This window comes from Lepus europaeus, chromosome X, assembly GCF_033115175.1.
Source record: "Lepus europaeus isolate LE1 chromosome X, mLepTim1.pri, whole genome shotgun sequence".
Taxonomy (NCBI): Eukaryota; Metazoa; Chordata; class Mammalia; order Lagomorpha; family Leporidae; genus Lepus; species Lepus europaeus.
Window position 1 is genome coordinate 81,010,906 of NC_084850.1, and position 13,700 is coordinate 81,024,605.

A 13,700-nucleotide genomic window follows, 5' to 3' on the forward strand; every position below is an offset into this window, starting at 1 on the left:
CAGGTTTAAGGCTGTGCAAAAAGCGACTCACCCAGATTGTTCACTCCCTTGCTCCTTACTGGATCACGCTCTCTCTCTCTCTCTCTCTTTTTTTTTTTGACTCAGTTGGGAAGTAATCCCGAATGGCTGAGTGAAATTGAGGGTAGTTGAAATCTGGCCTCTGTGAGTATTCCTTTGATCTACCCCTGGGACCACACAAAGAGTTTATGCAGCCCTCAATGTGTTCTCAAGATTCACCAAATTCCGAAGTTACTGAGTTTGTGGCTGCGCTTTAGATATGTAAAATGGCTCCTGCTCTTTGTTTTGCTCATTGAGTGACAAGAGAGTCCTCTGCTTTTCCCCCCCAATGTCTCGGGTTTCTGCTGTCTTTGTCTTACCTCCCTCCCGTTCCCGCGCTGGCAAGATTCTGCGGCTCCTCTCCCACGGTTGAGTTTCCACGTGGTGGGCTCCCTGTAGGTCCTCTGTGTCACATCCACTAGATCCGGAAGCATTTCCTCTGCAGTTTTTTTCTTGAGTCTTTTCCTGAGGCTACAGTAATTCCACTTTTATGAAACTTTATTTTCCCAAACTACGGCGCACGTCCTCACTATCCGCCATCTTGGCTCCGCCCCCCCCCCCTTTATTTTTTATAAAGCAGGAGTTGTATGGGATTACATTAGTCCCAAAAGTCCAGGAGGGGTAGAGGGATGATGACCTGTCTTTAGAGATACTTCCTGCTGACGTGGGGCGACGAGGTACTCTTCGCAGGCATGGGGCGATGTCTCAGGCTGCTGTCTCCTGGGTGGGGAGCCGAGTATATCCTTGTAGCAGCATTTGGTTGACCGCCTGGTTGTTGAAGGCCTTTGTTTGTTACATTATAACCTGCTGTAAACACTTAGACACTGTAGTATAAAAGGGTGAGAATAGTAACCAATGATCCTAAGAGTGGCATTAACTAGGTAATGATAGAATTTCATAGAGGAGAGGAAATCGGGGGGGTCTCTGGACCCTTGTGGGGACAGTTTCATGGATGTGGCTTAAAGCTGACTCCAGCCAAGACTGGGAGAAAAGTCACTCATCTTTTGTAGGTAGAGGGGTTTATAGAGAAATTCTAAATAATTATACAGCATTAAGTGGGGAAGAGGACCATCAGTACACACAGGTTGGAAGTAGAGCCATTGGTGGTAGAGTAGAGGTTATGATTAAAAGGAATGAGGTCCAAGTGCACTAGACAGGGTCTAGAACAAAGGACAGAGTCATTATTAGAGGAGCTAAGAAAGGTGCTGTCTAAGCTACAATTAAGTTTTCTGATTGAGAGGCAAGTAGAACCTGACAGAGGGGGCTTGATAATAATCTGGTGGGCTTTAGGCCTTGTAAGTTAAGAGGCCCAGACCTATCTATCTCTTCACATGGGGTATATCCTAAGGGAGGTGTGAACCTCCTAGGGGAAGGCACCCTATTGACTTTCATTACTTAGCTTGCCTGGGAGGAGAGCTGGCCAGGTAAAGGCAGGTGGCATCTCTAACAAGAAATTTACAGTCCTGCCTGCAATGTTGCTGACCCTACTTGGCCGTCCCCTCAGCTGCAGTGGTCACTTTGGAAGTTGGGCTGAGTGAAGGGCTTTTCAGCTTAGAGCCAATAAGATCTGTGGCTCTGACCTGGGCATCCTTCGACTCCAGGGCAGGTCCATTTCCAGTGATCCAACTCTTGGCAGAGCTGCCAGGGCTCTTCACAAGCTGACTTCTGCTGAAGCCCAGGCTTACCACATTGAAAGCCACTGCAGTGGACTGGCCTGTTGGGTCTCCTTGAGGGCAGATCACTATACAGATCAGCCCTTAATAGGCCTGACACCCATTGCTTCTGATGCCGAGCTTTCTTTTCCTCCTGGTTTGTGTTAAAGCAGACCAGAGGATGCAAGTCAAGGGGGTGCTCAAGTCCCATCTCTAATCTTCGGTGGCCTAAACTACAATTCTATAGTCACAGGCATGTTCTGTAGTAGTTTTTCTAAGGTAGACAATGCCCATGAGGAAAATTATATTCTCACTTAAAAACTTTCTTTCCCTTTGGTCTGAAAGGGAGGTTTTTTCTACTTACTGTTTACTTCGCTGATGGCAAGTAAATCTAGCTATGAGATTATTATTTAAGCTCTTATTTTGGCTATGCTATTACAGAAAAATGTTAGCCATCTCTTTTATAAGGTCTAAAGATTAAATTGTGCGTCCTACAGATTCCTTCATAATAGAATTAGTTTCCTACCTTGAAGAGAATAGAGAAATGAAAGAACAAGTTGGGCTTGGAATAGAGAAATGAGGGTGCAAGTCCTAGATCGCTTGCTGACAATAGCAATATCACATGAAAACTTAGCAAACAGTTTCAACCATTAGATAACAACTTAAGAAAACATTTACCAGAAGGTTCAATGCCTTCTATAAATTTTAAGATTCGTGTATTTGGAAACACCTCTTAAATATCTAACATGGTGTAGTTTGTTTAACCAGTAAACTTAAGCACAACCATATAAAATGTTTTTAGTTTCCTTCTACCAACAAGTTTAAAACATATGATACAGAGATTCAGGTCACACAAATTAAAATGTATCTTTGATTGATTTTAGCAGCTTAAATTTATGGACAATCTTATCTATAAGCCAATTAAAATAAAACTCTTAATAAAATTTTCCCATGTGGACATACAATATGTACACACATATAACATAACATAATAGACCAATATAGCAATTTTAATAATAGCTTTTAAAATCTTTAAACTCTTTTTGTAAATTGCCAATTGATTTGAATTGCTTTTTGTTTTTAGTAACCTCAGTTAACCATACTTTCTCTCAGTTGGTACTGTTAATACATTATTGGCTTCATCTGTTTACAGAGCCATCCCAAAGCACTGAATACAATAGAAGTGGCTGGAAAAAGTCCATAGGAACCTATAGGAGGACAGCTAAACACAGAGCAACAACGCTTTATTTTTATGAGCAGCAAATCATATATAACTGTGGATGACAAAAGACTTTAAGTCGCCATGTTTAAAATTATAAACTCATCAATCAACAAGAGGCCCTTGCTTACTTCACAGTATTTTTGAAAGCACCTGTAGGATTTTACAAGTATTTAACCCTTTAGGGCTCTGGGGCTTTCGCATGAAGCTAACTATCATGTCTAGTAACACAAGATCATTAGACTTTTTAATTCTCAAACATTTGTATTAATAGCATTTTCCATTATAGAAACTTAAAATTTAGTACCACATCACATCTTGACAGTACTTCTAATATAATCCAAATAGCCTGGTTAGTTGGTGTCTCTATAAGATGAGAGACATAGGTCCTTCGATTTTTTCAGTTGGGCCCAAACTGGAAAAACCAAAGTCCAAAATTTACTGGAAATTTTAGAGTCCAGATGGTTTGAAACTTTGATTTTTTGAATGCCTGTCAAGAATGCCAAGAAGGCTCAAAATCCAAAATATCTGGTTGAAATAAGATTCCTTAAAATCATGACATAATATAGACCAAATTTGATCATTGTTACAGGTGATTATTCAAATCTTTGAAAATAAGCACATATTTAAATAACCTATAGCTCTTAATAAAAATTCAGCTGTTTTTGAACAATTAGAATTTAACAGACATCAAGAGAACATAATAGGTTACTTTAACACATTGCTTTAACGGAGAATCAGATTTTAATTCTATGTCAAAGAGAAATAGATTAGTATACTTGTAACATTTTCCATCTGCCAATGTCCTTGATTTACATTTTGAAATAAACTGTTAAAAATCTCCAAATTAGGATAACATTTTAAATAAGGTAACACAAAGTTTAGCCTGAGCTTTTTTCATTTCTGTTTGCATGGTATATCTTTTTCCAGCCTTTCACTTTCAGTCTGTATGCATCTTTGTTGGAAAGATGTGTTTCTTGTAAGCAGCAAATAGATGGGTTTTGTTCCTTAACCCAATCAGCCAATCTGTGTCTTTTAACTGGACAGTTCAGGCCATTAACATTCAATGTGACTATTGATAAGTAGTAACTTTGCCCTGCCATTTGCCAAAGATATTTTCTAATATATGCTTTGAACTTCCTGTGATCTTTTGCTGTGAGTTTTCCTTCCTTTACCTTCTTTTGTATTGATGACCGTGTTTCTGTGTTTCTGTGTGTAACACATCTTTAAGCATCTTTTGCAGGGCTGGACGAGTGGTGACAAATTCTTTCAATTTCTGTTTGCTATGAAAGGTCTTTATTTCACCTTCATTCACAAATGAGAGCTTTGCAGGATATAGTATTCTGGGCTGGCAGTTTTTCTCTCTTAGTACCTGGGCTATGTCTCACCATTCCCTTCTAGCTTGTAGGGTTTCTGATGAGAAGTCTGCTGTGAGTCTAATTGGAGATCCTCTGAGAGTAATCTGACGTTTCTCTCTTGCACATTTTAGTATCTTTTCTTTATGTTTCACTGTGGTGAGTTTGATTACAACATGTCGTGGTGAGGATCTCTTTTGGTCATGTTTACTAGGGGTTCTATGAGCTTCCTGTACTAGGATGTCTCTGTCCTTCTCCAAACCCGGAAGTTCTCTGCAAGTATCTCACTAAAAAGGCCTTCTAATCCTTTCTCTCTCTCCATGCCTTCAGGAACTCCTAGATCCCGAATGTTGGGTTTTTTAATAGTATCCTGTAGATTCCCAACAATATTTTTTAGATTTCTAATTTCCTCTTCTTTTCTTTGGTTTGACTATATACTTTCCTGTGCTCTGCCTTCTAAGTCCAATATTCTCTCTCTTCTGTTTCACTGACTCTGTTTTTAAGGCTCTCAAATGTGTTTGCCATTTGATCTATTGAGTTCTTCATTTCATTTTGATTTCACTATCACACTTTCCTGTTCTACTAGGTTCTGCGTTTCATTTTGATTCCTCCTTAAGATTTCATTTTCTCGAAGGAGATTTTCTATCCTGTCCAGTAAAGAATTCCATAGCTCAAGCATTTGTTTTTGAACACTTCTAATTGTTCTTATCATAAATTTTTTGAAATCCGTATCTTGCATTTCTTCTATCTCATCATCTTCATAATCTTGGCTTGGGGTGTCTTGTTCATTTGGGGGTGTCATAATGTCTTCCTTGTTCTTGTTCCCTCGGTTTCTGCATTTGTTGCTTGGCATTGTAGAGATTTTCTTTGGATTCTTCTCCCCTCGCTGTGGTGTTTTTTCTTGTTATACTATGACTGTATTAAGTGGACTCTCTGCTTTTGATGGAGCCTTAGAGGCTTGAAATGGGTGTGGGCTGAGAGTTCTGTTTGGTTCCTCAGGGTTGAGGGTGTGCCAAAGGTGACACTCCCAGGTTAGGCGTGGTAAATCTCTCTCTCTTTTCTTTTCTTTTCTTTTTTTTTGATTCAAAAGGGAAGTAATTCTACACAGCTGAGCGGAATTGGAGGTAGTTAGTAGCGAATGATATACCCACAGGAGCCAGAGATTGGAAGCTCTTTCCCAAGGACCACACAGGGAATCTGTGCTGCCCTCCGTGTGGGCTCAAATTCTCCTGCAGTCTCCCACTGGGTTGCCATGGTTACCGAATTGTAGCGTCTCTGGAGAGTACTCACGTGAATTCTGTGAGTTCTCTCCCCCACCGTCTCTTTTTTCACAGTCTCAGTTCATTAGCACCACACATTCACTAGGTCCTAATCTCCTGTTATTTCACCCCCTTAAGAATCAGGTTTTTCTGCTTGGCTGAGGGTGGGTGCAGATCTGAGGTCGTGCCGCTTATGATGTCATGTCCAAAATGGCGCCTGCTCTTTGTCTTGCTCGCCTTTGAGAGGTGAGCAGAGAGAGAGAAACTCGTGTCCATATCAGTCACTTTTTTTTTCCTCTCTCTTCTAGTTAGCCTGGTGAACTTTTCCCCACGGGGTTTCAAGCCTCGTTCCCACTAGCCTCCTCTTTCTGCTTGCCCGCCAGTGTCTCAGGCTATTGAGGTTTGGCTCACCTCACGTTCCAGCGCTGGTGTGTTGATTCTGCCGCTGGTGTCCTGAACCGTGGTCTCCCACGGTCTCCAAGCAGGTCCACTGTGAATCACTAGTTCCTGAAGAGTTTCCTCTGCTGTTTCTTCCCCTACTCTTCCTTGGACCTGCAGTATCTCCACTTTTATTAAACTGTCTCTTCCCGGACTATCAGTGTGCTCCCTTCCTATTCCACCATCTTGCCACTCTCTGTGCTATTTCTTACTTCCAGTGCAGAGATCTGAGTGGCTGAGGGAACAGGAGGAAGAGTTGTCACAATATATTATTAAACCTTCAAAGTTTGAACCTTATGAATGTATTACTTTTTAAAAAGAATACAGTAAAAATGTTAAATATGATAAAATTTCATTTTTATTTATATAAGCATATAAGAACAAGAATATCTGTGACAATACACACCAAGCACCAAATTGTTGTACCTTAGGATGAGGAGGTGAGATGTGAGATATATGTGTGGCGTGGACATTTTCCTTTTACTCCATAATGCGTTAACTTTAAAATGGAATTTCATAACAAAAATCAAGTACATCTAAAAGAACTTATTCAGTAGGGTTAAGAACACTGGACCAAGAGAGTTAGACTTTTTTTGTCAATACAGCTGTAAATGTACAATAAGCTCAGTCCTATTAACTTGATCTTGAGTCATGTCATTCCCTGAGTATTTCTGATGGATTAAAATAATAAGATCATGCTATTCAAGAACTTGGAATAAAACAGTGAACTCACTCAATTTTGTCATTATCTCTGTGGAGCATACCCAAATCCTCCATATCAGAAGAGCTATCCGAGAAGCAAAGAGTATAAAAAGGGGAGCCACTTGTACAACTGTCTCAAAGGTATAACTCACACTTCAAATGTGTGTAGTCTTTTGGGAAACACCTGTCTACGTTATCAACTAGCTGTGTAACTTTTGGTCAATCAGTTACCTATTATAGTTAATCAATCCTATCCTGCATAGCTCACAAAATTATTGAGAAAATATATATTATATTTTATATATATTTATATTTTATTTTATTTATATATTTTTTATTTATATATATATATATATATATGTAAGCATGTTGTAAATGCTAAACTGTTGTGCAAATTATATCATCACCACATTTCAGTACCTACACAAGTGGAAATAATGGCAATTGATTAAAGTAGCTTCCTCTTTATTCCAAGAATCACATGGCAACTTTTAAGGCATGTAACTTCCAGAAAGTCTGTAGTTCAAAATTTAACATTATAACATGTTTCTGTCACTACGTGTAGAAATGGTAAGGATCAACATTTAATAATAATACTATTAAGAATAAGTGGTAATAAGAAAACAAAAATAGAAATTCGTCATTGAGCTTTGTCTTTTTGAACTCTTAGCAAATTGAATAAAAAGGTAGTGTAGTGTAAACACTGATTTTTTTTTAAATTTCAGTTATCTACCTCATCCTCTACCATGCCATCTTTGTGTTCTTTGCTTGGACCTATTGGAAATCTATCTTTACACTTCCACAGCAACCAAACCAGAAGGTAAGAATATTGTTTACTTACAAAGACTAAGAACAGAGGAAAGTAGAGATGCCAATAAAGCAAGAAGAGAACAAAAAGAAGAAATAACCTTCTGTTACAAAAGAGAATATTTAAAGGACTCTTAGTGACAAAGGTGAACTAATGGTAGACTAGGCAATTGAAGGAGTTTGTGAAATCACCAGTCCTGGATATCTTTAAGGCTAGGAAACTACCATCTGCCTTGATGATATAATTAGAAAAATAAACAAACAAAAAAAAAGCCCCACTTGGATTCTGGGGCCTCATCTGGATCAGTTCTATGGGAACTATTATTATATTACCCAGAAAGATTCTGGAAGACAAACTGAGAAAAAAAAATTCAGTATTTAAGTCAATCATTTTCAAACTTGAATTGTTCTCTTGAATCCATGTGTTTCAGGCAACATTTCGAAGTGTTCATGAAGTAGTTTGTGATCACTTCACATTTACTAGGAAGATCAAAACTAAACGAATGAATGAAACATAGCAACTGCTGGTGGATGTAAGGAAATCAAAACCCTCATACATTAATACTGGGAATATAAAATGGTACAGCTAGCATAAGCAGCAACTATGCAGTTCCTCATAAAGTTAAAAATATAATTCCATGTGACCTATAAATTCTACTCCTATGTATATATGCAAAGGAACTGAAAACAGTTGTGCAAACAAATGTTTATACACAATTGTTCATAGCAGCACTGTTTACTATAGACAAAAGGTAAAACCAACCCAAATGTCCATCAACAGATAAATGAATAAAGTATGGTATGGCCGTACACTAAAATATTATTCATTCATAAAACATGCAGTATGATATAGGTTATAATATAGATGAACTTTAGAAACAATATGCTAATTGAAAGATTCCAGGCACCAAAAGCCACATAATTTTGATTAAATTTATATGCAATATCTAGAAAAGCTAATGCATAGAGACATAAAGTAGATTACTGGTTGCCAGGGTCTGGGTAGGAATAATGGGGAATGACTGCTTAATGTGTATGGGATTTTATTGTGGGGTTACAAGAATGCCCTGGATGTAGGTAGTGATAATTGTTGAACAACGATTTAAATATAGTAAATACTAATGAATTGTGCACTATAAAATGTAGGCTTTAAAATGGAATTTTATATTATGTGAATCTTAGCTCAAAAGAAATAACAGAGTGAACACAACCTTAGGCAAGGTCCTTAATCTAAGATTTATTTTCTTTATATACAATGCTGCCTATTTCATAAAGTTGTGAAGATGGCAATAAAAGCCAGATGCAATCATTGATATACTTAGCCAGAGAAAGTTATAAGCCCATTTAGTACCAGAATATCACAAGGTTAGGTAACAAATAATTTTCAATTAAATAGTTACTGTTGTTGTTTTTAATCCCATGAACCTTGGGAAATAATGTCTTGTCTATCACTTCTGGTTCCAGTTCCACTTGTCATATACAGACAAGGAGCGCTATGAAAATGAAGAGAGACCTGAGGTCCAGAAGCAGATGCTTGTTGATATGGCCAAGAAACTACCGGTTTACACAAGAACCGGGAGTGGAGGTCAGTTCATCCAAAGTCAGCTAGAGAAGCAGCTTAGCAGGGATCTCAGGAAGGCTAAGTCATATGTATTCTCAGGCTAGCCCTGCTTTTCTCTTCCATCTTTTGAAACTCACTATGAAACTTTCTAAACATTTTGTCATAAAAATCTTCAAATATGTGTAAAGTTGGAAGATTGTAAACACACCTGAATTCTACCACTAACATTTTTGCTATATTGCCTCATCACATATCTGTCCACATTTCCATCCCTCTATCCAGCTAATATTTTATCTCTTTTGGTAAAATTTAATACATACAAAATATCTACAAATCTGAAGTATATAATTCAGTATGGTTTGAAAAATCTGCACACTCATGTAACCAAAACCCCTATAAACATTGCCATCACCCCAAAAAATTCTGTTGTGCCCCTTTCCAGTCATTTCTTCCCCAACACATACAGACAACCACAGTTCTGATCTTGGAAAAAGATCCATTGTGGATAGGTTTTGCCCACTCTAGAATTTCATATAATTGGAATCATACAGTATGTACTCTGTGTTTGACTTCTTTTATTCAGCATAATATTTTTGAGATTCATCCATATTGTTGCATATTTCATTCCTGTAATTGCTGAGTAGTATTTTATTGTGTGAATATATCATAATTTGTTTATCCATTCATTGGTTGATATACATCTGAGTTTTTTCCAGTGTTTAGCTATTATGAGTTGATCTGCTATAAATATTCTTGTCCAAGTATTTGTACAAAGATATGTCTTCATTTTTCTTGAGTAAATATCCACTATGGAATTTTACTCTTAGGTTTCATCTGCATGACTAGAACAGTACTTGCTGAACCAATCAATTCTCCACCTTTTAAAATTTGAAAACCAAGGCTCTTCTGACAAGTCATCCTAATGTTTCTAATAAGGAAGATCATGTTTCAAGGCTTTGGAAAGTATACTTATATTCATTTGTTCATCATTTATTTGTTCAATGAATATTTATTAAGATACCATTTGCCAATTGGGAAAATATAATAATATAGTAATATAAATATAGTAAAATATAGTAAATATATAAATATATAAAAATATATATAAATATAGTAAAATAATATAGTAATATGCTTTTTAAAAGGTCTTCCTGAATACTGAAATATTTGTGGTTTAAAGTAACACCATATCTAGGATTTTCTTTAAAATGCTAAGTAAAAAACTAGTAGTAGAAATAAGTTAAACAAAAGTGGCACAATGTTGATAATTAGCGAAGCTGGGTAATGGTACATGGAGTTCACTATACTATTACTTTTTGTGTACTTTCGTGTTTGAAAACTTCCATAATCTAATTTTTAGAAGTGTCTACTATGTGTGATACAATGTCTCAAGCACTGGGAATATAGAGTTGAACAGGCAGATACAGTCTCATATGGAGTTTAAATTCTGGTGAAAAGGAGGCAGATAGGGAATTATGTAATTTCAGGCTGTAGTAAACAGAACAATGTGATAAGAAGAGATTACAAAATAGATGCATGTGTCATTAACAGGGTTCAGGGATAGACTTTGATCTCAAATGTAGCTTTTGCAACTTTTCATTTGTTACTGTTTTTTAACAAACAGAATATTTCCACATTTAAAATCCAGATTTCTGGTTTCTCTTGATAACTTGATAACTCCGATGATCTGACAACATCTAATCTACATTTCCACATGACAAAAATTAGCTGGAGCTAAGAAGTGGCAGCCTTCTTTAGAGAGACCAGGAATTCTCAGGTTCCACATATTCCTTAGCCAGTGCTTCATTCACTGCTGACTGTTTCTGGGACCCTTAAAGCATGTGTTTCCAGTTCCATGTTACAGAATGATAAGAAATATTTCTCTAGGAAATGCCATTTGAGCTGAAACTTGAATGATTAAAAGGAACTAGCATGTGTACAAGTAGTCTTCCAAAAGTTCATGGACAATGCATGCTATGGAGAAACCATGCATGGATTTCACATTTTTGCACCAAAATAAACATGTTTTAATTCAATTCTCCATGAACTTTTTGAAGTGTGTGTGTGAGAAGAGAAGAGAAAGAGAAAGAGAAAGAGAAAGAGAAAGAGAAAGAGAAAGAGAAAGACGGGGGGGGGGGGGGGGAGTTGTGAAGAGTTGGCTCACACAATTAATAGAAGCAGAAAATTCCCAGTCTGCCATCTGCAGGATGGAAAACCAGGAGAGCTGGTAATGTAGATCCAGTTTGAGTCCAAAGGCTTGAGAACCAGATCACTAATGGAATAAATCCCACTCAAGGGCAGGAAAACTGATGTCTCACCTCATACAGACAAGCAGAGAAAGCAAATTCTCTCTTCTCCCAAATTTTTGTTCTGTTCAGGTCCTGAAGTGATTTGGATGAGATCTACCCACATTGGGGAAGACAAAAATTTGCTTTACTCAGTCAACTGATTCAAATGCTAATAAGCTCATCTAGAAACACTTCCCTAGAGACATCTAGAAATAATGTTTAACCAAATACCTGGGTACCCTATGACCTAGTCAGGTTGACACATAAAATTAACTATCACAAGTCCACCCATTGTCATATTGGCACCCATACATATCTCCTTACTCCATATTTAATCTCCAAGTAAAGACAATGACAAGGACATTAATTCTGCCTGACATGCCACAACTATTCTGCATGCAAATAAAATATACTTATCCCCTTCCTCAAAGAGGTAAAGTCTTTGAGTAATATTTATTCTTCTACTTGATATCTTATAACTTAAATACTATTTAAATTTCAGATGTAAAGTTACAATACTTAAAAAATTATGATGTTAAGTCAATACATCTTACGTTAAATTAAGAGAATAAAAGAAGACAAAGCTGTTTGAGATATACATGCAAACATATTCTTAACAAAATAAGGAGGAAATACTCAGGACAGTTGTAGTCTTTGTTTCTGCAGCTGATCTCTCAGTCATAGCTGATATTTATAAATATTTTCTATATTCCCTTTGCCTTTAGCAAGCACCTCAGCTCATCATGTTTCTTTGCTTGATGGGGTGACCCAAACCTTCATTCCTGAAGAGTCTAGACCATTTGTATTCCTGTCTGGACTAGGTTTAGTTTTCCATTGGCTTGAATATGGTAATACTAAGAAATGCCCTATGGCATCTCCTGTATTCAACACATATTCTTCCTTACCTCCATTGTGGACTAGTAGTCCAATTTCCACTTGAGTAGTAAGGATCCATCGCCCAAGCAAACATTACAGCTGCCTTTTTGGCCTGATGATTCAAAGACATTAAAAGCCCAAACTGATTGGGTGGCAGTCTTTACTTTCTGTTCAAAGGAATTGCTTCTCCTGGTGAAAGCATTTCGCCCTTTGAGACTAAGACCTCTGGGTCAGAAGAACATAAAATCACAGAAACAGGAAGCAAAAGTTTTGTTCTGTGCTGATGTTGTGATCCAGCTGGTTAAGCCACCACTTGCAACACGGGCATCCCATATCAGAGTACCAGTTTGAGACCCAGCTATTCCACTTCCAATCCAACTCCCAACTAATGTGCCTGGTAAAGCAGCAGCAGATGACCCAAATGCCTTTCAAATAAATAAGTAAATCTTTGAAAAAGTCTTGTTAGTGGAGCACTAAAGGTAATGGTGAGTGGTGCCACTCCCATTTCCTCTCTTTGAATACTGGACCCATGGATTGTGGCTATCAGAGAAAGAACATCATATACGGGATGCTGATTCTGAGCATAGGCATCCTTCTAGAGAACCTTGCCTCAGCCCTGCAAGGCATTGTCACCTTACTAGTGCTGTAGCTGACCCTTCAAAAGATCTTTCCCCCATTCTGGAAAACCAGTTCCTCAGTATGGTGAGGGAGGGGGGAACATGGTAAAACTTATGAATTCTATGTTTATTCAATGATTATAGGCTCATTGTTGTACTTTTCTTGTTGTGAAGTGAGCTCCTGGATTGGAAGCAATGCTGTGTGGAATACCATAACAGTGGGTGAGACATTCTTTAAGTCCACAGATTTGGCAGAAATATCACATGCAGAGAAGGCAAATACGTATCCAGAGTATCTATTCTAATAAAGATAGAACACCGCTGCTTCCATTATAGAAACAGTTCTATGTAACAGTTCTAGAAACTGTTCTATGTAACCACAGATAGGTGGTTGATCACCTCAAGGAATGGTATCAGGTTAGGGACTCAGTGTTGGTCTCTGCTACTGGCAGATTGGGTACTCAGCTTCGGCTGTAATCAAGGTCAGCCTTGATGAATGGGAGTCCATGTTACTGAGCCCATGCATAACCTCTCTCCTTGCTACCATGGCCACTTCATTCATGAACCCATTGGGCAATGGCAGGAGAGACTGGGAATAGAAACTGAATGGTGTCCACAGAGCAGATCATTCTATCCCCTTGGTTATTAAAATCCTTCTCTGTTGTGCTATGGTCTGAATTTTTATGCCCCCTGCCAAAATTCATAGGTTGAAATCCTAAGCGCTAATGTGATGGTAGTAAGAGGAAGGGCTTTTTGGAGGGATCCTCATGAATGAGGTTAATGCCCTTGTAAAGGCTCCAAAGAACTGTCTTTCCCCTTGTACCATGTACAGTGAGAAGGCACTAGTTAGGAAATGGGTCCTCACCAGC

The 13,700-nt window shown here is 37.9% G+C and overlaps 1 protein-coding gene across 3 annotated transcripts in view; it reads left to right on the top strand.

Moving 5' to 3' along the window:
• ZDHHC15 (zinc finger DHHC-type palmitoyltransferase 15) overlaps nucleotides 1-13,700 on the top strand; it is a 97,584-nt gene that overhangs the window by 35,191 nt on the left and 48,693 nt on the right. For all 3 annotated transcript variants that reach the window (XR_009865075.1, XM_062184269.1, XM_062184267.1), the window contains 2 exons: nucleotides 7,408-7,502; nucleotides 8,954-9,074. Coding sequence is in view for 2 of the 3 variants with exons in the window: in XM_062184269.1 (XP_062040253.1) it covers nucleotides 7,408-7,502; nucleotides 8,954-9,074 (216 nt within the window). In the remaining variant the exon portion in view is untranslated. The remainder of the gene's footprint in view (nucleotides 1-7,407; nucleotides 7,503-8,953; nucleotides 9,075-13,700) is intronic.